At 47.6% G+C, this 24,920-nt stretch overlaps 1 protein-coding gene across 3 annotated transcripts in view; it reads left to right on the top strand.

Annotated features, from left to right (window-relative positions):
• The window catches only part of PTP4A3 (protein tyrosine phosphatase 4A3), a 101,632-nt gene extending 82,660 nt beyond the window's left edge, over window positions 1-18,972 (top strand). For all 3 annotated transcript variants that reach the window (XM_032223463.1, XM_032223464.1, XM_032223465.1), the window contains 5 exons: window positions 733-1,483; window positions 11,723-11,815; window positions 14,125-14,255; window positions 16,631-16,705; window positions 17,673-18,972. In XM_032223463.1, coding sequence (XP_032079354.1) covers window positions 1,379-1,483; window positions 11,723-11,815; window positions 14,125-14,255; window positions 16,631-16,705; window positions 17,673-17,790 — 522 coding nt within the window. In that variant the 5' untranslated portion in view covers window positions 733-1,378 and the 3' untranslated portion in view covers window positions 17,791-18,972. The remainder of the gene's footprint in view (window positions 1-732; window positions 1,484-11,722; window positions 11,816-14,124; window positions 14,256-16,630; window positions 16,706-17,672) is intronic.
• The last annotated feature ends 5,948 nt before the right edge of the window (window positions 18,973-24,920 follow it).

Below are 24,920 nucleotides of genomic sequence, written 5' to 3'. Positions count from 1 at the left end.
GAGGTTTACGGCTGGTGAGGCAGCAATGTTTTTAGACTTGTGGACTTCAACTCCCAGAATCCCACAGCCAGGCATGCTCAGTTCCGATTTAAAACGACAGCATTTGTTTTTCTCCTTTGCTAAATAAGCTTCCTTCTTTCTTTTTCTTCTCCCTTCCCCTCCTTTCTCCCTCCCTCCCCCCTCTCTCTCTCACACATACACACAAAGTTGCACCAGGAGGATGAAGTTTGAATTCCTCCCTCCGACCCACACGTACCTTTTCCAGCTGTTTCAGAGAGGATTTCAACTCTGCTCTTGCCTGCCATCATGAAAAGAAAAAAAAAAATGTAAAAGGAAAAAGGCAAGAGCTGAGGTCAGGCTGGGCTAGTTGCTGCCAGAGTCACCGTGGATGACTCTGCTTAACTGTTTAAAAAAGCCTCTAAAAAAGCGCCCTCTACAGGAGGAGGCAGGAGAATTCTCCAATATTGGAAGTTTTTTAAGGAGAGATTGGATAACCATTTGTCTGAAGTGGAGGAGAATTTCCTGTCTAGGCAGGAGGTTGGACTAGAAGACCTCCAAGGTCCCTTCCAACTCTTTTATTCTATTCTGAGTTATGCATTTTCTGTTGTTGTTATTGTTTTTGACACACAGGTCCTAAATGTATACGATTGTCTGCTTCAACCCCTTTCGCAACCTAGAAACCATTGGGTGGAATCCTGGTGCTGACCGAAATGTCTCTTTTTGTCCTTCCAGATCATCCTGCATGCTGATCGCCTGTGGATTTATGGAGGGGGCTGGGCGCACTTTTGAGCACTGCCACGCACAGCATCCCTCCCGTTGAAAGAGGACAGTGTCCCGCCCAAACCTGGCCTCCTAGAGCCCCTTGGGCTTCACCATTCAGAGACCCCGTGGATGGCTGTTGCAGTCCGCGGGAAGCTTTTACCTGCAGTTCCCCAATTCTGAGCTGCCCCGGGCTCCTCTCGCTGCCCCCAAATATTTCACATATCCAGATGGGGTAACGTGAAAGCCTGCGAGATAACACCAGCGTGTTCGCTGAATGCAGAGGCCTTTGTGAGGAAGAGGAGGAGGAGGAGAAGAAGTGGAGAACTAAGAAGGGAAGTTGGGCGGCACTGAAGGACGACTACTTAAAATTGCACACTACGGATTTTTTTTTTTAAAAAAAAGGAAAACAAAGTATTACTCAGTCTCAAGCACAGGGTCCCTTTTTTAAAAAAATTCGAGGATTTTAGAGAATCCAGCGTTATCCTATTTGCACAACGTTTGTGTTGATTGTGAAGGCGGGAAAGGAGAGAGTCTGGTCCGGCTCTCGTCACGTGGTCCCGTTTTGGATTTGCAATTGGTTTTTTTTCTCAAGAGGCCACCTCGGCTTGTCTCCACCATGGCGCGCATGAACAGGCCTGCCCCTGTGGAAGTGTGCTACAAGAACATGAGGTTCCTGATAACCCACAACCCAACGAACGCCACACTGAACACTTTCATTGAGGTAAGATACCAGTGAGAGAGAGCATCTCCCGCCACTGGATGTAAATAAAAGTCAGAGAGATTCTTGGTCTTGTGAAATTTCAGGACAAACCAGGTTCTGGCCTGGTTAGAACTTAATGAAAGACCACCCAACCACCCCTACATTGTAGGCAAGTTTTATAGGTAGTCCTTGACGTACAACCACAATTGAGCCCCACATTTATGTTGTTAAGTGAGGATGTATTGAATTTTGCACCATTTTATGACATTTGTGGCCACATTTGTTGAGTGAATCACTGTGGTGGGTAAGTTAGTAAAAGCTGGTTGTTAAGTGAATCGGGCTTCCCTGTTGACTTTGCTTATTAGAAGGTCGCAAAAAAAAACCCCTGATGACATGATTGCGGGACGCTGCAACCGTCATAAGTATGAACCAGTTGCCAAGGCTCTGAATTTTGATCACATAATGGTGGGGGGTGCTGCAAAGATCATAACTGCGGAAAAATGGTCGTAAGTTACATTTTTCAATGCTGTTCTAACTGAACAGTCATTAAATAAACTGTCGTAAGTGGAGGACAATCTGCAGTCTGGAACGAGTGCAGAAAAGAGCAAGAAAGAGGATTAGGGGACTGGAGGCTAAAACATATGAAGAACGGTTGCAGGAACTGGGTATCTCTAGTTTAATGAAAAGAAGGACTAGGGGAGACATGATAGCAGTCTTCCAATATCTCAGGGGTTGCCACAAAGAAGAGGGAGTCAAACTATTCTCCAAGGCATCTGAGGGCAGGACAAGCAACAATGGATGGAGACTAATTAAGGAGGGAAGCAACCTCAAGTCAAGTCAAGTTTTATTGTCATTTCGACAATATGCAGTATAGTACACAGTGAAACGAAAGAACGTTTCCCCAGGACCAAGGTGCTACATCAGACAACATAGATAAAAAATTTAAAAATAAAAAAGCAGGACACAGAGCAACATATAGCTCTAAATCTAAGAACTTAAAAGAGAGAAAAATTAATAAAAAAATACACAAGCTAAATACACAAATGTTTATGGTTCCAGTTTCTTTGCTTTGGGGAGTCTGATGGCTTGTGGAAAGAAACTGTTACACGGTCCGTTTGTGAAGGCCCAAAAGCTTCTGTACCTTTTCCCAGGTGGCGGGAGAGTAAAGTGCGTGTATGATGGGTTTGTGTGTGGTCAGCCACAATGTTTCTGGCTTTACGGATGCATTGTGCGGTGTACATGTCCATGACAGAGGGAAGAAGAACAATCCCGATGATCTTCTCTGCCGTCCTCACTATTCGCTGTAGGGTCTTGCGATCCAAAACGGTGCAATTCCCAAATCAGGTGGCAAGGCAGCTGCTCAGGGGGCTCTTAGTGGTCCCTCCGTAGAAGGTTGTGAGGATGTGTGGTGGAAGCTGCGCCTTCCTCGGCTTCCTAAGGAAGTAAAGGCGCTGCTGGGCCTTCCTTGTTATGGAACCGGTGTCGAGGGACCAGGTGAGATTCTCCGCCAGCTGAACACCAAGGAATTTGGTGCTCTCTACGATCTCCACGGAGGAGCCATTGATGTTCAGCGGGGAGCCGCCGTGTTGTGTCCTCCTGAAGTCAACAACCATCTCTTTTGTTCTCCATAGTGAGGGGGGAGGAGTATCCAGAATGGGTTGACTTTGTCCTCTCATGATTGGATGAGTCAGATAAGCTCTTTGGGCAACACCCCCTGGCCAGCAGGACTACCCATTCTTCTGACTCATCCTCCTCAGGAAAGGATGCACCACTCTGGACCTCCAGTAATTTACAAAGGATTAAGGAAAATAAACTTGGACCCGGCGAATCCTGCCTCCCTTCATCGCACACAGCCTCCTCCTGCAAGGACTGGACTGCCACAAGCCCCCTGGGGCGGCACGCTGCCCTGGCCACTGAGTGAGACGGAGTCACTCAGGGAGGACCCTTGCCGGGCAGGCAGGAGAAGAGGGCATATATGCTTCCTAGAGGCAGCCCTTGATGCAGAGGCTAATCGGGAGCAGAAGCGGTCCTCTGCTCCCCTCAGGGGTTGAGCCACGAGGGTTGTTAAAATACCCTGGAAAACCTGTGCTGGCAGCCATCACCAGTGGACAAGGTGAGAGCCGGAAAGGCTCAGAAAGAGCTGCGGGAGGCAGGGGGGGCGAGCTGCAGCCGCATGGCAAGCCTGCAAAGGCTAAAGCCATTTCCATGTGCTCCACCTCCTCTCTGTGTGCTGTCTCGTCATTCTTGCTGATAAGACGCACCACTGTCGTGTCATCGGCGAACTTTATGATGTGATTCGAACTGTGCATTGCTACACCGTCGTGTGTCAGCAGGGTGAACAACAGGGGGCTGAGCACACAGCCCTGAGGGGCTCTAGGGCTCAGTATGATGGTGTTAGAAGTGTTGTTCGCGATCCGGACTCTCTGAAGTCTTCCAGTCCAAAAGTCCAGGATCCAGTTACGGAGGGAAGCATTCAGGCCCAACAGGGTCAGCTTCCCCATCAGGTGTTGAGGAATGATAGTGTTGAATGCTGAACTAAAGTCTATGAAGAGCATTCGTACAGATGAGTCTTTGTTTTCTAGGTTAGTAAGGGCTAGATGGAGCCTAGTGGAGATGGCGTCGTCGGTGGAGCGATTCGAGCGGTATTCAAACTGCCGTGGATCCAATGTTACGGGCAACGGGGTCTTTGTGTGCCTCAGGATGAGCCTCTCGAAGCCCTTCATGATGACGGGAGTAAATGCAGTGGGATGGTAATCATCGAGGCAGGACACTGATGGTTTCTTCGGCACGGAGACGATGGTCGTTGTCTTGAAGCGCTTTGGGGCAACAGTGGTGCTCTGAGAGATGGTGAAGATGTCAGTGAACACATTTGCTGGTTGGTCTGCACATCCTCTGAGCACTCTGCCAGGAATATTGCCTGGTCCCGCAGCTTTCCGTGGGTTGACACTGCTTAGAGCTAGAACTAAGGAGGAATTCCCTGACAGTGAGAACAATTAGCCAGTGGAACAGCTTGCCACCAGAAGTTGTGGATACTCCATGACTGGAGAGATTGGACAACCATTTCTTTGAAATGGTATAGGGCTGTGATGGTGAACCTGTGGCACACGTGCCGGAAGTGGCATGCAGAGTCATCTTGGGGCACGCGAGCCGTTGCCTGTTGCTCTTCCGGGTTCTGGTGCGCCAACCAGCTGGTCTTCACGGGAACGGCAGAAACTGGAAGAACAGTCGCCGGCGCGCATGCACACTGAGAAGATGATCTTCCTGTTTCTGGCATGTGCGTGCATACCAACTAGCTGGTCTTCGTGTACACATGCGTGCCAGAAACGGGAAGAGCAGCCACCTGGTGTGCGTGCGCAGGCTGGAAACCAAAAGATATTCCCAGTGCGCAGCTGCTCTTCCAGTTTCTGGCACACACGCCCATGTGCGTTCCCATTTTGGCATTCGGTGCCGAAAAGGTTCGCCGTCCCTGGTACAGGGTTTCCTGCCTAAACAGGGTTGGACTAGAAGACCTCCAAGGTCCCTTCCAACTCTGACAATGTTCTCTGTGGGTATGAGATGTCTGTATCTCTGACATAGATAGTAGCCAACCTTCTCAAGGCTCACCCAGAAAACACACCTGTGAATCCTGAAGAACCGAGCAGTTGTGTATGCTCCATCACAGGAGGTTTTTTTTTTTAAAAAGATTGGATACCCATTTGTCCGAGATGGTCTAAAGCAGTGGTCTCCAACCTTAGCAGCTTTAAGACATGTGGACTTCAACTCCCAGAGTTCCTCAGCCAGCTTCTGGTGTAAAATAGTGATGGCTAACCTTTTTGTGGCTGAGTGCCAAAAGCGTCTGCGCGCACCCATAATGCAGCGTGTGAACGGCACCACTTCCGTGCGCCCTTTCCCCCCACGTGCACCTCACCCCTGCATGCACACGCATCTCCCACATGCGCCCCCACCCACCCCCTCAACATGCGTGGCAGAGACCCGAAAACTAGCCAGGAGGCATGCGCGCATGTGCCGTGGAGCGGAGCTGGGGCGACAGCTTGCATACCCGTACAGAGGGCTCTCGGCGTGCCAACTGTGGCAATCGTGGCATAGGTCCGCCATCACAGGTCTAAAGTCTTCTACCTTGGTCAAAGATTTGGTCTCCGAAGATTCCTTCCGGCCCTATGATTCCAAGAAGGTTCTCTCCAACTACCTTCATACCTGATCCTTTTGATGGAGATTATCTCAATATCTACAGGGACGTTTGCAGAGAGGCAGGGCTATGGCTATAACTCTTCTGGCTTGGATCTCTTTGTGGTACCTTCTCCGTCTTGGAAACCATATTCAAGATGGAACATCGAAACAAACCATGAGAGAGAGAGAGAGAGTTTTTCCGAGGCAAGGTAGTCCTCCACGTACGACCATAATGGAAACCAACATTTCTGTGGTTAAGCGAGCCTTACCCCGTCTTTCTTGCCCCAGTTCTGTTAAACGACTCACCGCCATTGTGAAGTAACGCGGTTGCCAAGTGTTATCTGGCTTCCCGTTTTGCGACCTTCTGACTTCGCTTGCCACGTTGACCCCGGGACGTTTCAACCGTCGTTAGTCCATGCCAGCTGCCAAGCCTCTGGATTTTGATCCCACGGCCACAGGGGGATGCTGCGAAGGTCATCAGCGCGAGAAAGAGCCGTAAGTCCCTTTTTTCGCCCCCCCAGTGGCCGTTGTATCTTTGAACAGTCCACTAAACAAACGGTTGTAAGTCAAGGACGGGCTGAATCTTCAAGAAAGGCTCCTGATTTGAGAAGGTTTACATGGGGCCCACTTGAGATCCTTCAAAGCAACTCTTATTTTGGGAAAACGGTTGCAAAGTTTTCCCCCTCAGCTGAACTGAGCTTGTTCAGACAGGTTTAGGTGTGCAGTGTGATCACCTGGGCCAGGTGTGTTGGTGGTTTCTTCTTCTTCTTCTCCTTTTCCAAGTGCCTGTACAGAGATTTCACGCAATAGCCGTCATAAACCCTCGGTGCTTTGCAGATTAACAGAGTTGGGAAGGGACCTTGTAGGTCATCTAGTCCAACCCCTCCCATCCAAGCAGGAGACCTTACGCCATTTCTGACAGACGGCAGTCCAGTCTCTTCTTGAAAGCTTCCAGGGATGAAGCTCCCACAACTTCCGAAGGCAACTTCTGTTCCGCGGGTTGATTGTCCTCGCTGTTAGAAAATCTCTCCTTATTTCTAGGTTGAATCTCTCCTTGTTCGGTTTCCATCCATTATTCCTTGTCTGGCCTTGAGGTGCTTTGGAAAATAGTTTGACCCCCTTCCTCTCAAATATTGGAAGACTGCTATCATGTCTCCCCTGGTCCTTCTCTTCACTAGAATAGCCCATGCCCAGTTCCTGCAACCCTTCTTCATATGTTTTAGTCTCCAGTCCCCTAATCATCCTGGTTGCTCTTCTCTGCACTTTTTTTTTCTAGAGTTTCAACATCCTTTTTATAGTGTGGTGACCAAAACTGGATGCATAGAGCCGAGGTGGCGCAGTGGTTAAATGCAGCACTGCAGGCTACTGTTCGGCTGTTCAAATCTCACCGGCTCAGGGTTGACTCAGCCTTCCATCCTTCCGAGGTGGGTAAAATGAGGACCCGGATTGTTGTTGGGGGCGATATGCTGACTCTGTAAACCGCTTAGAGAGGGCTGAAAGCCCTATGAAGCGGTATATAAGTCTAACTGCTATTGCTATGCAGTACTCTAGGTGTGGTCTTACTAAGGCTTTATGCAGTGGTATTAGTACCTCCCTGGATCTTGATCGTATCCTCCTGTTAATGCAATTTAGGATTGCAGTGGGCTTTTTTTTGGCTAGAACTGCACACGGCTGGCTCATATTTAAGCGGTTGTCCACTAAGACTCCCAAGATACCTATCACAGTTCCTGTTATTAAGCCTGGTTTCACCCAGACTATATGTGTCCTTTTGGTTTTTCCTGCCTAAGTTTTAAGGCTTGACTTTTCTCTACATCGAATTTCATTTTGTTAGATAGGGCCCAGGGTTCAAGTCTGCCAAGATCTTATCCCAAACGATGCCTTCCCCTTTTGTGAGTCTTTGGCACTTTTCCACCCATCTGTTCCCTTCCTGATCTTCTCTTCCTTTTTAGCGTGCGCAGAGCGCATAGATATGTAAGAGGTTGTTGGTTTTTGCTGTGATACATGGCTCTTAGCCAAGGTGTGTGCTGTTTATAGCCGTACCTTCCCCTGCCTTCCCTCCAATGAGGCTGCGTTGTCCACAGAGGTTGCTCTGGGTTACAACTTGCCAAAATTGTTGCATACCTGGGAGGATTAAAAATAAATACCCTTGTTTACTCTTTGGATCAGCGAGAGATGGACAGGCTGGGATAGATTTTCACTGAAAATTCACTACGAAAATTCACTGCGGGACAAGAGGTACACCAATATCAAACCAGGGAAGGGGATAGAATCATTAAAGAAAGGAAGGTGGGTGGCCAAAATTCCGATGAATTTTTAGCTATTGTAAATCATTACGGGGACGCGGTAGCTAAGACGCTGAGCTTGTCGATCAGAAAGTTCGGCGGTTCGAATCCCCAGCGCCGCGTAACGGAGCGAGCTCCCATTACGTGTCCCAGCTTCTGCCAACCTAGCAGTTCGAAAGCATGTAAAAAGGCAAGTAGAAAAATAGGAACCACCTTTGGTGGGAAGGTAACAGCCTTCCGTGCACCTTTGGCGTTGAGTCAGGCCGGCCACATGACCACGGAGACGTCTTCGGACAGCGCTGGCTCTTTGGCTTTGAAACGGAGATGAGCACCGCCCCCTAGAGTCGGGAACGACTAGCACATATGTGCGAGGGCAACCTTTACCTTAAATAATTACATTGAATTGATCAATTGTCCTGCAGTTGTCCATGGGCAGTTGACATAGTGAGGTGGCCAGAGCAAGTTGTCTGTGGCAAGTTGTCCCATTCCAAGAGCTGCAATTCTTCAGGGTGTCCCCAAAGATCTCCCAAAAACAATTATTGGCTCTTCTCCTCTCCATACACCATATTTGAACCTTATCCATCACTTTCTTCTCCCTCTCTCCTTCCCCTCCCTACCTCCTTTTTTCCCTTTGTCATCCTTCTCTTCTCTACTTCCCCTTCCTCTCTCCTTCTCCTCTCTCCCCTTTCCACTCCTCATTTCTCTCCTCCTCTCCCCCTGCCCCCGGCCTCTCTCCTATCCCTCTCTTCTTCCCTTACCTCTCTCCTCTACTTCACACTCTTCATCTCATTGACTTGGTGTATTTTACAGAGCTCCATTTTATGTTGATGGTATTTATAATTTCATTTCAATAGACATCTTTAGTTTTAACATATATCCTCCTTTTTTTGAAAGGGGAAAAAAAGTATACATATATAGCAATTATATTTTCAAGCCAATATGACATCTCTAATAAAATGGAACTTTGAGGGACTTCTAGCCTCAGAGTTAATTAATTGGAACTGTGGCACAACCAACATTTTGGCTCAATTGTAATCATAAGTTGAGGGCTACCCCCCATATTGTCTAAATTATTTCCAAAATTGGCAGATGCGCCACAGAAAACCAGTCTCGATAGGCATTGGAACTGTCCTAACTTGACCCAACTTTATAGAAATCAAGGGGATTCAGATAATGACCTCGAGACCTTCAAGTCCTCAAGTCTTCTGACTTAAGATCGCTAAGAATCTGACAACAGCAACTGCTCGGGGCCGTCTCAAGAGGAGATGGCCAAGGAGAGGATGTGTAAGCACTAAACTGAGCATGAGATGTTCGAAAACAACATTCTTCCAGCCCAAGAAACCTGAGAGCATTGGCCACGCTCCTTCCTCCCGTGGTCAACATTTCCACCAACATAGCTTGCTAGCCATGTTTTGGCCATTAAGAAGAATTAGTGCAGTCCTCAGGTACCGAAAATAGCTCTAAAATCTTATCTCGGCCAAAGGGACCATGGTTGGCAGGACTTTAAGGTCAGGGTATCAATAGATCTTGCATTTCCGTGTTTAACAACAATATACAAGGAGTGGTGTGTGGTGGCCTAGGGGTGGAGTTCTCGCCTCACAATCGGGGGGCTGTGAGTTCGATCCTAGGTAGATGCAAATATTTCTTCTCTCTCTCAGGATGCTGAGAATGTATCTGCTGAACAAAACTCCTCATCGGCAACAGGAAAGGCATCTGGCCATTCAAACACTGCTAGCTAGCTCCATTCAGTTGCCTAGACTTTGCCCCTCAGGGGTCAGTAAGATGAGTCCTCGGATTGCGAAAGTTTAGTTAGTGATCGTTCAAAGGGATTTTTTTTCACAACAACGGCCTCTGAAGCATCCCCAGGATCCTGAGATCAAAATTCATGCTTTAATGGCCATTGCCGTGTCCCGAGGTCACCTGAGCCCGTTTTGCGACATTCCGACAAGCAAAGTGGGCCAGTCTAGTGAAGAGAAGGACCAGGGGAGACATGATAGTAGTCTTCCAATATTTGAGGGGCTGCCAGAGAGAGGAGGGGGGTCAAGCTATTTTCCAAAGCACCCAAAGGCCAGACAAGGAATAATGGATGGAAATTGGTCAAGGAGAGAGATTCAACCTAGAAATAAGGAGGAATTTCCTAACAGTGATCAGAATTAACCAGCGGAGTGGCTTGTCTTCAGAAGTTGTGGTTGCTCCAACAGGGGCGGCTTTTAAGAAGAAACTGAACTGACCCTTGTCTGAAATGGTGTAGGGTCTCCTGCTTGCGTGGGGGTGGGGGTGGACTAGATGACCTACAAGGTCCCTTCCAACTCTGTTAATCGGTTAAAGTCGGTGGGGAAGCCAGATTCGCTTAACAAGTGGATTACGAACTTAGCGGCTGCAGGGATTCACCGAACAGGAAGGTCATAAAGTGAGACAAAACTCACTTAATGACAGAAATTCTGGCCTCTGGTGGTCGTAAGCCGAGGACTACCTGTATACCTCTCTCTAGTGCTTTACAGTGCTCTCTTGAGAGATTTACGAATGTGGGCCTATTGCCTTCAACAATCTTGAGTTCTCATTGTACTGAGCTCGGAAGGACAGAAGGCTAAGTCAATCTTGAGCCCGGTCAGGATCGAACTCCTGGCTGTGGGCAGAATTTTTCTGCAGTACTCCATTCTAACCAATGTGCCATCAGGGCTCCTTTCATTCTGCCTTACTGCATAGTTAATGTTAGCTGTCATCCTCGCTGGGTATAAGACCGTAATTATTTTCAGCTACAGATCGTCCTCGGCTTACGACCACCATTCAGCCCAACGTTTCCGTTGCTAAGCAAAACAATTGTCAAGGGAGTTTTGCCCTTTCTTGCCACCGTCATTAAGTGATTTCCCCATTTAACAAGGTTGCTCAGTGAATCCAGTTTCCCCCTTGACTTGGCTTCTCCAAAGGTTACAAAAGGCGATCGCATGACCCCGAGACCCTGAAACAGGCATAAGTACATGCCAGTTGCCAAGCCATTTGAATTTTGATCACGTGACCACAATAGTAAGTGTGAACAAGGGGTCCTAAGTCACTTTTTTCAGGTCTGTCATGACTCAGAACAGTCAGCAAAACAAACTGTTGTGAGTCGAGGCCTACCTGTAGTTGAGAAGCCTGAAGCCAAGAACAGAATAGAATAGAATAACAAGAGTTGGAAGGGACCTTGGAGGTCTTCTAGTCCAACCCCCTGCCTAGGCAGGAAACCCTATACCATTTCAGACAAATGATTATCCAGCATCTTCTTAAAGACTTCCAGTGTTGGGGCATTCACAATGTCTGGAGGCAATTTCTGTTCCACCGATTGATTGTTCTTAACTGTCAGGAAATTTCTTCTCAGTTCTAAGTTGCTTCTCTCCTTGATTAGTTTCCACCCATTGCTTCTTGTTCTACCCTCAGGTGCCCTGGAGAATAGTTTGGCTCCCTCTCTATTGTGGCAATCCCTGAGATATTGGAAGACTGCTATCATGTCTCCCCTGGTCCTTCTTTCTATTAAACTAGACATCCCCAGTTCCTGCAACCGTTCTTCATATGTTTTAGCCTCCAGTCCACTAATCATCTTTGTTGCTCTTCTCTGCACTCTTTCCAGAGTCTCCACATCTTTTCTACATCGTGGTGACCAAAACTGGATTAAAATATTCCAAGTGTGGCCTTACCAAGGCATTATAAAGTGGTACTAACACTTCCACGTGATCTTGATTCTTATAGAGAATTGCTACGACGGCAATCTAAGCCAGAGAGTAGGTAATAATAATATTAAAATATTTTCTCCTTTTTTTTCCTCCCTCTCCGACAGGACCTGAAGAAATACGGCGCAACCACAGTTGTGAGAGTGTGTGAAGTGACCTATGACAAGACTCCCCTGGAAAAGGATGGCATAAAAGTGATGGTGAGTCTCCTGCTTTGAAATTTTTTTTTATTTTTTTTTAATCTCTGCTGAAGCCGCCGGGAAGAACAGGCATCACGAATGGGAAGAAATGGATCGTTACAGGGAGTCCTCGACTTAACAACAGTAGTGACCATTTGGAGTTACAACGGCGCTAGGGAAAGTGGCATTTTTCATACCTAACGACCGCAGCAGCATCCCCATGGTCGTGTGATCGAAATTCAGACCCCCGGCAACTGGTTCCTATTTACGACAGTCGCACCATCCCCCGGGTGTCATGCCATCCCCTTTAGCAACCTTCGGACAAGGGATGTGGTTCCTATTTACGACGGTCGCACCATCCCCCGGGTGTCATGTCATCCCCTTTAGCAACCTTCGGACAAGGGATGTGGTTCCTATTTACGACGGTCGCACCATCCCCCAGGGGTCATGTCATCCCCTTTAGCAACCTTCGGACAAGCGATGTCGATGGAGGGAAAGGAACCCAGATTTATTTAACGACCATGGGGCTAATTTAACAACTTGCAGGGATTCACCTACCAAATGGGGCGATAAATGTTGTAGAATGGGGGCAAAACTCACTTAACCAATTTCTCACATAGCGAGAACCACGTTGTGGTCGTAAGTTGAGGACTACCTGTACTTCTAAGCACAGTTGTAGGGTTTTATTTCGGATGCAAACTTTGCTGCCTTATACATTTCCTCACAAGTACTCGCCATAGTTCTCTTAGTGACCGCTCAGAGTTACAACGGCACTGGAAAAAAGGGTCTTATGGCCATTTTTCACACTTAACGTCCATCGCAACTCCCCACGATTGAAATTCAGACACTTGACAACCAGTTCATACATACATACCTTGGGACCGTTTGATTTCCCCTTTGAAAACCGTGCGCATGTGTGCAAGCAAAGTGCATGCGCAGAAGGCACGCACGCCCGCGAAGAAAGTGTGCATGCACATGGCGAATCGGGGGTAAACCTCTGCGAGGTTGTGGGTCCATCTCCCATCGGAAGATCTCCCACCAGGTCCCCCCAGTTTTGGCTTCAGGGAGTTGTGTTGTACGGTTTGTGAGGCAAGGGAGGACTTAGGGAGCCTCTCCGCGGTGGTTTCCTGCCCGCGGCCGAGAGCCAATCCTGAGCTGCAGGTGCAGGATGGGATCAAAGGACCCCTCGGATGCAGGTGTTCTAAACTTAACCTTCTGGGCTTTCCGTTTTAAAACGGGGGGGGAGGATAACAGTGTAAAAAAAACCCTCATCTTTTGATTGAAAAAACACAAGCCGCTTCATGTATCCTGCTTCGTCCTCATCCCAGCTGTCAGTCTGGAACGTTACCACTTCTTCATTCATTACGCAACTTCCTTCGTTTCCGAAATCCCTCCCCCCCCCCAGGATTCTTTTCCGGGGTCCAGAGGTATCTTTCCTGGCTGTGTGAATGTGGGGTTTCAAGCGCTTCCTGACCGAGGCTTCCCCAGCAGCACGAAGCCGAGTCCTCGTCCCGATAAACCTCTTTTATTTAATGTACAGCGAATCCCTCTCCAGTAAAGTCTTTCCTCTCCCACAGTCTTTCCAGATAGTTCACAATTTCCGACCTTTTTCAGGCTTTGAGAGCCGCCGGGCCGATATCTTTTCAGACGCCGCAATGCTTGGCAAGAATGCAGGAATGAACTAATTGTCTCCTGCAAGTTCCACTCCCCTTTGGCTCCTCTTTTATTCCCTCTGGGAGGGGTCATTCACCGTCCACCTGTGGCCTTACTTTCAAGTCGACTTCTGTTCCTTAGTTGTTCCCTTTGTCTGGCCGCTCTGTGCATGCGCACACTGGGAACAGGCTCCAGCTGTTCTTCTGCCTTACTGATGTCTGACTCCGAAGGCAGCTGATAACTGTCGGACGGCCCTGGCCCCCTCTCTGCCTCCGACACAGAGCCCTCATTCAGAGCCTTCCCCAGACTCCAGGACTGGCCCAGGTTCCTCCCCAACCCTCCCCACTGTCCGAATCTGCTGCCAGCTCCACTGGTGGGCCACAACACGTGTGACCCTGGGATGCTGAAACTGTCATAAATACAACCTAGGTGACAAGCACCTGACCTTTGGTCACATGACCACGGGGATGCTGCAACCGTCATAAGTGCGATAAACGGTCATAAGTCACTTTTTTCCAGTACCATTTTAACTTCAAACAGTCACTTAATGAATGTAATATGAGGACAGCCCGTACTCCCATTTTGAGGACTTATTTAACAAACAAGTTAAAATATTCTCTTAACCCTCTTCCTGTTAGTTGAAAATGTCCCCCTTGATCTCTGGTCTTCTCCTCCAGGATTGGCCCTTTGACGATGGAGCGCCACCACCCAACAAAATTGTGGACGACTGGCTCAACCTGCTGAAAACCAAATTCTGCGAGGACCCCGGGTGCTGCGTTGCTGTCCATTGTGTAGCTGGCCTGGGACGGTGAGTGCCATCCCTGATGGGCACAGCAGTGGTGGGGGTACAGGCGTACCGGTGCTTACCGGGAGCCCCGGGTACCATTCCGGTACGGTGCTCCAGAGGGCCCGCCCACCTTCCTGACCTATATTTGAGCTCTTCGGCGCTTCCATGCATGTGGAGGGAGCGTACGGTGCCTGCGCAGCACTCCGCCGAGCAGCTGGAGAGTCGCAGAGGCATCGCGGGAGGTAAGGGTGCAAGTGCTGGGCGCATGTATGTGGTGGACGCCAGGCCCCATTGCACCGTACAGGTTGCACCGGGATTCGGAACCCACCACTGGGGCACAGATAACAATAAAAACAATGGTGTTTTTGTCGTGGGTGTTTCTCTTTGGAATTGGAATTTATTCGATTTGTAAGCCGCCCTATTCAGACTCAGGGCAGCTGAACAAAAGCCAAGGGAATGGGAACAAATACAGAAAAGTAAGACAAAAACAGGACAACGATACAAACGATTTAAAAAACACAGCAAGCACAGCAAATTCGAGTAGTGGGGGAACTCAACCCCAGGCTTGCTGGGACAGCCAGGTCTTAACGGCTGTCCGGAAGGCCTGAAGGGTGGCGAGGGTCCGAATCTCCACGGGGAGCTCGTTCCAAAGGTAGGTTTTTTTTGCACAAAACTACGCAATTATCCATGGCCAAGGGAAGGACTGCCATCCCTGGTTTAAGATGTATGTGATGGAGAAACATTTGTCGACTGGCACTTGGTCTAGATGCAACTTGAGGGCGGGGGACTTCAGCTTCCAGAATTCCCCAGCCTTGGCTGGGGAATTCTGGAAGTTGAAGTTCCCCCCCCCCCCATCTTAAAGTTGCCAAGTTTGAAAAACGCAAGCCTAGAGGTTCAATTTTTGTGCCCAACAAGAACGTAACATGGAATTTTTCAACCAGGATTCCCCCACCACCACCACCCTTTTCAACCTTGGCATCCTGAATTATTATTCTTCATCTGTTTTGCTTTTTTTCTTTTGACTTCTCTTTAAAAAAAAAAAATAGAGCTTTTTTAAACATTAAAAAACAAAACACAAATTTTCACTCATTACAGCCAGCCCCTATCAGTATCTTTGATATCATTTGTATTTACGTAAGCTCTATTTCCGTATTCTCGAATATATTCTATGTTGTGTAATGTATCATGTAATCACTTAAAATATATTAATAATTACAGGTTTAGACAGTGTCATCGTATTTGTCGTAAATAATACTTAGTTCTTATACAGCATCTCACTTCTATCGTCCAAACATTTATACCATCTGTTTCACACTTTATAGTATTTTGATTTTTCTCTATCCTTCAGTTCCATGGTCAACTTATCCATCTCTGCACATTCTTTATATATGAGTGTGTGTTTTATTTTTCCATTTTCATAACATATAAATCACACGTATACTATTACATAGTCAACATTGTTGTATTGTATTATTAAATGTTTTCATCAGTTCATCTTGCCATCAACTCCCAAAAACAATTATTGGCTCTTCTGCTCTCCATACACCATATTTGTACCTTATCCATCACTTTCTTCTCCCTCTCTCCTCCCCCTCCCTACCTCCTTTCTTCCCTCTGTCATCCTTCTCTTCTCTACTTCCCCTTCCTCTCTCCTTCTCCTCTCTCCCCTTTCCACTCCTCATTTCTCTCCTCCTCTTCCCCCCCTTGCCCTCCTATCCCTCTCTTCTCCCTCTCTCCTATCCCTCCGTACCTCCTTTCTTCCCTCTGTCTTCCTTCTCTTCTCTACTTCCCCTTCCTCTCCTTCTCTCTCCCCTTTCCACTCCTCATTTCTCTCCTCCTCTTCCCCCCCTTGCCCTCTCTCCTATCCCTCTCTTCTCCCTCTCTCCTCTCCCTCCGTACCTCCTTTCTTCCTTCTATCATCCTTCTCTTCTCTACTTCCCCTTCCTCTCTCCTTCTCCTCTCTCCCCTTTCCACTCCTCATTTCTCTCCTCCTCTTCCCCCCCTTGCCCTCTCTCCTATCCCTCTCTTCGCCCTCTCTCCTCTCCCTCCGTACCTCCTTTCTTCCCTCTATCATCCTTCTCTTCTCTACTTCCCCTTCCTCTCCTTCTCCTCTCTCCCCTTTCCACTCCTCATTTCTCTCCTCCTCTCCCCCCCCCCGCCCTCTCTCCTATCCCTCTCTTCTTCCCTTACCTCTCTCCTCTACTTCACACTCTCCATCTCATCTACTTGGTGTATTTCAGCTTCTGAGCGAGCTCCGTTTTATGTTGATGGTATTTATAATTCCATTTCTGCACATTCACGTATCATTCTTTTTTTTTTCAGTTTTGAATTTTTACAGATTGGACTACTAACATCACTTTGTGGGCCTGATCTCACTTCTGTCTTTTTATGTTTAGGGCTCCAGTTCTGGTTGCGCTGGCCCTAATTGAGAGCGGGATGAAATACGAAGACGCCATCCAGTTCATTAGACAGTAAGTGCTCCTCTGGAAACCCTCTGCGCCACCTGTTCTGGTGGAGGTGAATGACCCCAGGTCAATGGCCAACTACTGGCACATCCCAAAGGAACAGACAGTTGATAGGAAGCTGCCCTGCTGAGATGTACCACTTCGGGGTATAAATGGGGAGGTGCTTGAAATACCCCCTCCCCAATCCATAACAAAACTGTAATCCATGCATTATTTTAAGCATGAGAAACTGCTTACAATCTACCGTATTTTTCAGAGTGACTTTTCCAAAGTCAACCAGCTGGCTTTCATGCCTAAGACGGGACTAGAACTCACCATCTCCTGGTGATTGGCCCAAAGTCACCTAGCTGACTTTCATGCCTAAGGCAGGACTAGAACTCCCCATATCCTGGTGGTTGGCCCAAAGTCACCCAGCTGGCTTTCATGCCTAATACAGAACTAGAACTCGCTGTCTCCTGGTGATTGGCCCAAAGTCACCCAGCCGGCTTTCATGCCTAAGACGGAACTAGAACTCACTGTCTCATGGTGATTGGCCCAAAGTCACCCAGCTGGCTTTCATGCCTAAGGCAGGACTAGAACTCCCCATCTCCTGGTGGTTGGTTCAAAGTCACCCAGCCGGCTTTCATGCCTAAGACAGAACTAGAACTCACTGTCTCCTGATGATTAGCCCAATGTCACCCACCCAGCTGTCATGCCTAAGGTGATACTAGAACTCCCCATCTCCTGATGATTAGCCCAATGTCACCCACCCAGCTGTCATGTCTAAGGCAGGACTAGAACTCCCCCATCTCCTGGCGATTGACTCAAAGTCTCCCAACCAGTTTTCATGCCTAAGGCAGGACTAGAACTCACCATCTCCCTGTTTCTAGCCTTAACCACCAAGCCAGAATGTCTCATCCGTACATTGGAAAGATGCTCTTCGCTTTCAGACATTTTGAGCAGCACCCAACATGCCTTTCTCCTCCTCCTGCAGGAAACGCCGAGGAGCCATCAACAGCAAACAGCTGACCTACTTGGAGAAATACCGCCCCAAGCAGCGCCTGCGTTTCAAGGACCCCCAGAACCACAAGAATAAATGCTGCATCATGTAACCTCCGTGGTGTCTCTTGCCCGGAATCCCACCCGAGGAAGACGAACCATGCCACACTCAAAATGCACAGGGCTTGTACTTCTGACGTTTGCAGAGGACATTTTTGTCACAACTCCCCCCCCCTTTTTTTTTGAGTCGTTCCCAGGCAAGGAGAACGCTGGTTTGCCCCTCCCTTGTTTGGTTTCAAAGCCTTGAAATAACGCTGGTTTTTCCTCCCCCCCACCCCCTTCCCTCTCTCCTCCTTTTCCCGAATATTTTGTCCTGCCGAAAAGCTCTTTGTATAACGACATCAACTTTCAATGCAATAACTCCGGAGCGTTCTCTTTTCCTCCGGAGAACTTGATGAGATGGGTTAAGGAATGAATTAGCTAAAGTAGAAGGCCGTAGGGATTGGACAGGCCTGTAGTTGAAGCCCATTTATGTCTGGGCCGAGATAAACCTAGATACACCGTGGAAGCTGAGTTAGTTGGGGGATACAAGTGGGTGTTGTGCTGTGCTGTGCTTGGTTCATTGGCTCCCTGGCTTTCGTGTTTGAACAGATTGCTGGGTCATCCTCTCCTGCCAGGGTTGAGAACCATCCCCTTGAATAGGAGACCATCTAGTCGGTAGAGATGAATCCCTTGATCCCGAGGTGTCTTCCACTCCCCCTCACCTCCAACGGTATGCCGTTTCCCTTTATGCCCATGAAGTCATAAAACTCCCCATCGATCGGATAAGTGTTGCTACTTTTGGATGTTCTTGGAGAAGAAAGGGGTTGAGGTTGGAGAGAGGAAAGGTGGCCTGTGTTGAAGAGAGAGAGAACCGAAGGATTTGGGCAGGTGGGAAAGAAGGTTGGGGGAATTGGGAGGTGGGAATTATTGATCGTACGGAGTGGCACTTGTTTTTGGGGTGGGGTCTCGGTATCATTGGTCACAATAGGTTCAGAGGTTTTGAGGAGGAAGCTGAGAACATCCCTTTTCTGAAGGGTTAGGGTTTTTTTTTTCTTTTTGTCTTGTGGAAGTAGCTGGCCGAGAATCATTTTTCGTAAACATTCAGTATTGACTTTGTGGAATTGATGTTTTTTTTAAAAAAAATAAAGCCTCTTCACATCCCCCCTGTGATTTTATGGATCCTAGAGCTGTGATGGCAAACCTTTTGAGTGCCCAAACCGGATCAGCTGGCCAGCTGATCTTTGCATGAGCCAGAGCACTGGAAACACCAAAGACCAGCTGGCCAGCACACAGATGCCTGTTTTTTGCCCATTTTGGAGGGTCTTTTCCGGCGCAGAAAATGGCCCAGAAAAGGCCCAAAAACAACCAGAAAATGGCCTGTTTTGGGGCGGCCATTTCCAGGCCATTTTTCAGACTGTTTTTGGCCTAAAAAGCAGCCTGGAAAAGGTCGGAAAATGCCCCCCAAAAGGTCTGGTTTTTTGGACATTTTTGGGCACCCGCAAAGACCAGCTGGCACACAGGAAAGCAGAAGAGCAGCTGGCAATGGCACACATGCCCCCAGGTTCACCATCACAGCCCTAGAGCAAGGATGGGGAACGGGGGCTCTTTTATGTGGACTTCAACTCCCAGAATTCCTCAGCCAGGCTCAGGAATTGTGGGAGTTGAAGTCCACAAGTCATAAAAGGGCCCTAGTTTCCCCCCCCCCCCCCTCCGACCCTAGAGCAAGACTGGGCAATTAGGGTCCCTTCACGACATTTAGACTTCAACTCCCAGAATCCTTGAGCCAACATGGCTACTAGCTCAGGAATTCTGGGAGTGGAAGTCCACAGAGGGTAGAAGGAACTCTTGAGTTTTACAGTTTTCTCCAATGTGTGTGCAATGCACTTTTGTACATACTTCCTCACCTGACACTCCTTGTGAGGAGACTTGTGTCCTCACAAATCACCAGGACTATATCTATTTCAGTCCTGGTTACTCAGGAGAACCGATTACAGCCTCTCGTGTAGTTCTTTGATATCTCCAACTGCCAGTTGTCTTTTATCCATAGAAACACAGGTTCCTGCGTAGATCTGGGGGCATCACCTGCTTCCCCAAAACTTCTTTCTGTTAATCCAGAAAAATCTCCTGAGTCAACCCAGCCTGTCAACTCCAGTTGAACTCATGAAGGAGTTGAGACTTTTTAATCTGTCCTCCTGTTTATATATATTTATATATATATATATATATTTTAATCGCTGACTTGTTTCTTTTTTTTTAATGCGGGTGGATATGAGAATCTTGAGGGCTGGGATTTGAAACGTAGAAATGACAAATAAGAAAGGTTTCACACCAAGACGCCTGAAATAAATCCCGGCTGGTAAAAGTTCAAGATGGACAAGGACATTGGTGGCCTTCTCCCTTTCTTGAACCGCTGGGTTTTGTGTCTGCGTCCTCTGTTAGCATGTGGTTGGAAGGATATTACGGCAGAAACTTCCCTGCTGTTCTAAAGTCCTGAACCTCCCCGCTCCTCCCTCTTGAAGCAGAGCCATTTTTAGTTCCTTTTATAACATAAGTCTTCCTGCCCCGGGCTTAAATCCCAATTTTGTCAGTCGCTATGATGTGCCTCCACAATCATTTCTGAGGTTCTCCGTGGAGAGAGAAAAGGAATCACGAGGTTGAAAATCAGAGGTGGTATTCACTTAACTTTCCTTACCAGTTCGCAAATGTGAGCGCCACCATCCGCGCACGCACTCAGCCTCCCGCGCATGCCCTTTGGCAGGGCCTAGAGCCTAGTCGGGTGGGCCTACCCGCGATTTCCACTACCGATTCAAGGGAACCGGTCCAAAGTGGCGGAATACCACCTCTGTTGAAAACGGAGAACCTTAAATGGATGAAATAAGATGTCATCCGTCGGCTTTATTTAGGGATGATCCAATTCTCCCAGAAAGAGACTTAATGAGCTTAGATTCTGGACGCTGGTATGGTTGGTGGTATTAGGAGACCAGTGAATAAGTGACATTTTGCCACCTGCCTTGATACCTACGGAGGACTTATGATTTTGTGGGGGAGACAAGGATTCAGCAGTTAGGCAGAGGAGAACTTGGATCATAGTTTGATTTAGCTCTTTGTAGATTGGGAGACATTCTAGGACCCCCCAAAGGGGCGTGTTGCTTTCCCTTGTGTGAGCATCACTGCATAAACCAGAGGTTGGCAACCTTAAACACTCAAAGAGCCATTTGGACCCCCAAAAAGGAAAACACCGGGAGCCGCAAAGGTCTTAACCAGAAACCCTCCCATTCAATTCTGGAGCCAACCTGGAAGTCCAGTTCCCCCATCATAGAGTCTCTTCCTAGCAGAGTGTCCTTTTTCCTCTACCTGTTCTAACCAAAAGTCCTATCAATTGTGGAGCCGACTGGAAAACCCACCCCTTGCCATAGAGTCTCCTCCTGGCCGTCCGTGCTTCCACCCCCCCCAAAAAAACCTGGAAGCTGCTCTCAAAATTGAGGCACCAACCGGCGACACGGAGCCGCAGCAGAGGGATGAAAAAACCACACGCAGCTCCAGACATCTGGCATAAACTCTCGGCTGATGTTTCAAGGGACTTTCTAGATTTTGGAGAGTCCTTATCTTTGCAGAGCTGCTTCATGTGGTCTCTCTCTCTCTCTCTCTCTCTCTCTCTCTCTCTCTCTCTCTCTCTCTCTCTCTCTCTCTCTCTCTCTCTCTCCCTCCCTCCCTCCCTCCCTCCCTCCCTCCCTCCCTCCCTCCCTCCCTCCCTCTCTCTCTCTCTCTCTCTCTCAGCTCCTACCAAGATACAAACTGTCTTACTAAGTACTGTAATCTCTCGGCCGTTATCCAGACGCTTCCTTCAAGATCATGAGATCTAGAAACTTTCCTCTCTTTTTTTAAAAAAAAAAATGAAATTTTAGAGACAGTCCTGGTGGCCTGCAGTCTGCTCCTCATTCTAACTAGGGAGATAAAGCTTGACTAAGCGTGTTCTCCCTGCAAGGTTTTGATGCGTGTCTCTTTCAATCCACTGGTGCTGTTCCTGGCATGGGTGATCCAGTTGATTCTGGCTTGATTCATTGCTTGGAAAGACTCTTTTTTTTTTCCTGGGTCCTTCACAAGAACAGCCTCCGTGTCTCTTTGTGGCTGTTTAAAAAGTTGTGTAAGTTCGAGAGGTGCAGAGTGCAGGCTATTCTTACCTCTGGCAAATGCTGGATCACTCAGGTCCCCTTTGTGAGAGTAGGACGTTTGGAAATAGCTCCCCATCCCCCCACCCCAAAAAAGAATGATAGTGATTTTTGAAATTGGCCTGTTTTGGGATGAATATATTTTGCACACTCCCCTGTTCTTGGCTGTTTTGTGTATCAGCATCGGATTAAATAGGAGGCAGGCAGATTCTGTAGCATCTCTGGAAGCAGTGATTGCATAAGAAGCAATTTTGTGCAGGTTAGAAAGGAGCTAAAATAACGGATAAATGCTCTTTTTCTTTTCCAAAAAAAAAAAGTGTTGCTATTTGGAGAAAGATATTTGGCAGGCTGAATTAGCGGCTAAATTTGAGCAACGCAAAAAGGAGTGAAATTCTATTTATTGCCATGAAATCGCAGAGCGACGCGCTTCCGCTTTTTAAAAAAATAAAAGCTTCCATATATTTTTTTTCTGGAATAGCTGGAGACGGACCTTGACGTCTCTCGGCCAACTGAGGCTTAGGGATTTAGTGTTTCTGGTACTTTGGTTCTGTTTGGGAGTTGAGTGTAAAGTAGGCAGTCATCTCTGGTGTTTTTGGATTTGAGGAATGTGCTCTTCTGGGTGGAGAGCTTCAGTGTGGGTGTGATGGACACCAGAAGGTCTCAAAAGAAGGCACATCGGCTTCTTGAGTTGACTTGCCCAAATTTGGACTTCTCCTGAAAATTTAAACAAAAACGGGGAAGAAAATAACGCCCCACATTGAATAGTGTGGATCTCAAATTACAATCCGGTTTGGTCCTCTTTTGCTTCTGAACCAGAACTGGTGCCGAATTGGAGTAGGAACATGAAAGGGTTTGAATTATTTCAGACTGATGATCTGGACTTGGTGGAGACATCCAGCTTGTTGGAAGGAGAGGAACCTTTTTCTGACTCACTGCTTCCTCTCCTTTTCCCATCGAGGCAGTCCAACCTTGGCAACTTTTAAGACTTGTGGGGGCTTTCAACAATCAGAATTCCCCAGGCAGCTGGGAGTTGAAGTCCACAAATCTCAAGAGTAGCCAAGATTGGACCCTCCCTCTGTAGATGGTAAGAATGTTCACGCCTAGTTCCCTTCCCAAAACCAGCTGATGAAGCACAGCTTCCACTGGCCTTAGGATCAGGTGGAGACTCCAGGACAATTAATTCAGAAGATTGTGGTCCACCCAAATTCAGTCATGGTACAGCTTTATTCCCAGAGAGTGATTTTTGGCTGATGGAGGACATCTTCCAGGGCAAGTCCATTCCCACATGTGCCTCCTTCCACCAAGCCCATTACCTCATGGCGTAGGAGCAACTGATGTATGGACAGACACATGGGCCACTCATGCATGAACGCACGCACACGCACACACACACACACAAAATGAAGGACACTCATATCTTGATACCCTCCGTTGGGTATTGAAGAGAGAGAAGGTGGAAGAGACAGACAGCTTCTCACGTTGTAGATCAAGAATGTCTTTTCAAAGGCGCAACTCCAAAAGTTTTATAAAATAGATCATAGTGGGGTTTTTTTCTTAATGGCGATGGATCTTCTTCCTCTCATCCTGCGGTCCCTTTGCAAAAACATTCTTGGGGGGCGGGGGGGGAGAAAAATGTCCAGAGCACGTAGAAGGTTTTCAGAGATGATTTCAGAATTAGTCATTTACAAACATACCAGCATTTTTAATAGCCTTATAGTGTGAAAAAGTTTTGAATATTAAAAAAAAATAAAAGCGTGTGTGTAATCTTAGCTGGAAGAAGTATGTATAGAAATGAACAAAAAGAAAATTAACTGCAACGCCTCTGTGTTTTTGGGGTGGGGGGGTGGGGGGGACGGGGTGTCTTCACAACTGTTGCAAAGGAAGACACGTTATATAGCCTTTGTACGTGGTTATTGGAATCAAACCCTGGGAGAGAGAAAGAAAAACACATCCCTAATCTATTCTCGATGCTTTCGGCGCAGCTTCTAAGAATGTGAAATGTGTATGTCGCAAAAGACAACAGTGAGAATTATGGGTCTTGTGTTGGGGTCCCTGCTACTTTGGATGCCAGAAATTCAGTGCAATCTTTTCCAGAAAGGTTCCATGCTCCACTCATGCACAAACGTACCTGAGGTATAAAACCCAGGGGTTTTCCCAGAAGCATGGACTTTGGAATCCCAGAAATTGAATTGAAGTTCACCCATCTGGAGCAGGGGTCTCCAACCTTGGGAATTTTAAGACTTGGCGGCCAAGGCTTAAAAGTTGCCAAGGTTGGAGACCCTGATCCGGAGGATCTTCAGGGTGGAGACAGTTGACAAGCTCAAAAGGCAACATCCCAGGAGAACATCTAGGCCTTCTTCTCCGGGGCACGTGCCCAAAATCAGTTGATTAAAGAGCCAATTCCAGTGGCATCTGAAGTGGGTTTAGGAGGAACAGTGAGGAAACTGAAAAATGTCCATCTCTTTTCTTAACACCAGCATCTCCTGTCCTCTTGGCCATCCATAGAAACTGCTTTTCCCGTTGACTTCCCTACCTCTTGATTGAAAATCCGGAACACTGAAGGTGTGGTTGGCCTGTGACACATTCACACGTTCCGTTTTCTGGCCAGCTGAGAGAAATACCGAGGCAGGAAAGGCACGGGATGGTTGGTGCCAAATTTGCGTTTTGAAAAGGAGGGCCTTCACGTGGTTGACGGTCTCCTAAAAAGTACGATTCAATGAATTGTAAGGTTTCGTGTCCGTAAGTCATCCAGCAATCAACACCTGGCAGTAAATCGGAGGAAGAATTAGTAGCTAATATAATGTGCAATTAGTAGCTAATATAATGTGCGAGGAGAATTGTGATGGTTATTTTTATTGTTCTTAATTGGAAAAGGATCACGGATCGCAATGGCCGTTATTTATTTCCGGGACAGCCCCCGTTAGTTGACTTCATCAGCCGCACAACTCCGTGAATCTTGGTAGTTCACAAAAAAAAAAGGAATTGATGCTGAGGCTTTTAAAGCAGGGGTGTGCAGCCTTGGCTGCTTTTAA

This window comes from Thamnophis elegans, chromosome 8 (assembly GCF_009769535.1).
Source record: "Thamnophis elegans isolate rThaEle1 chromosome 8, rThaEle1.pri, whole genome shotgun sequence".
Lineage (NCBI taxonomy): Eukaryota > Metazoa > Chordata > Lepidosauria > Squamata > Colubridae > Thamnophis > Thamnophis elegans.
Note: the sequence above shows the minus strand (reverse complement) of the source record. Positions and strands in the feature narration are given on the sequence as shown.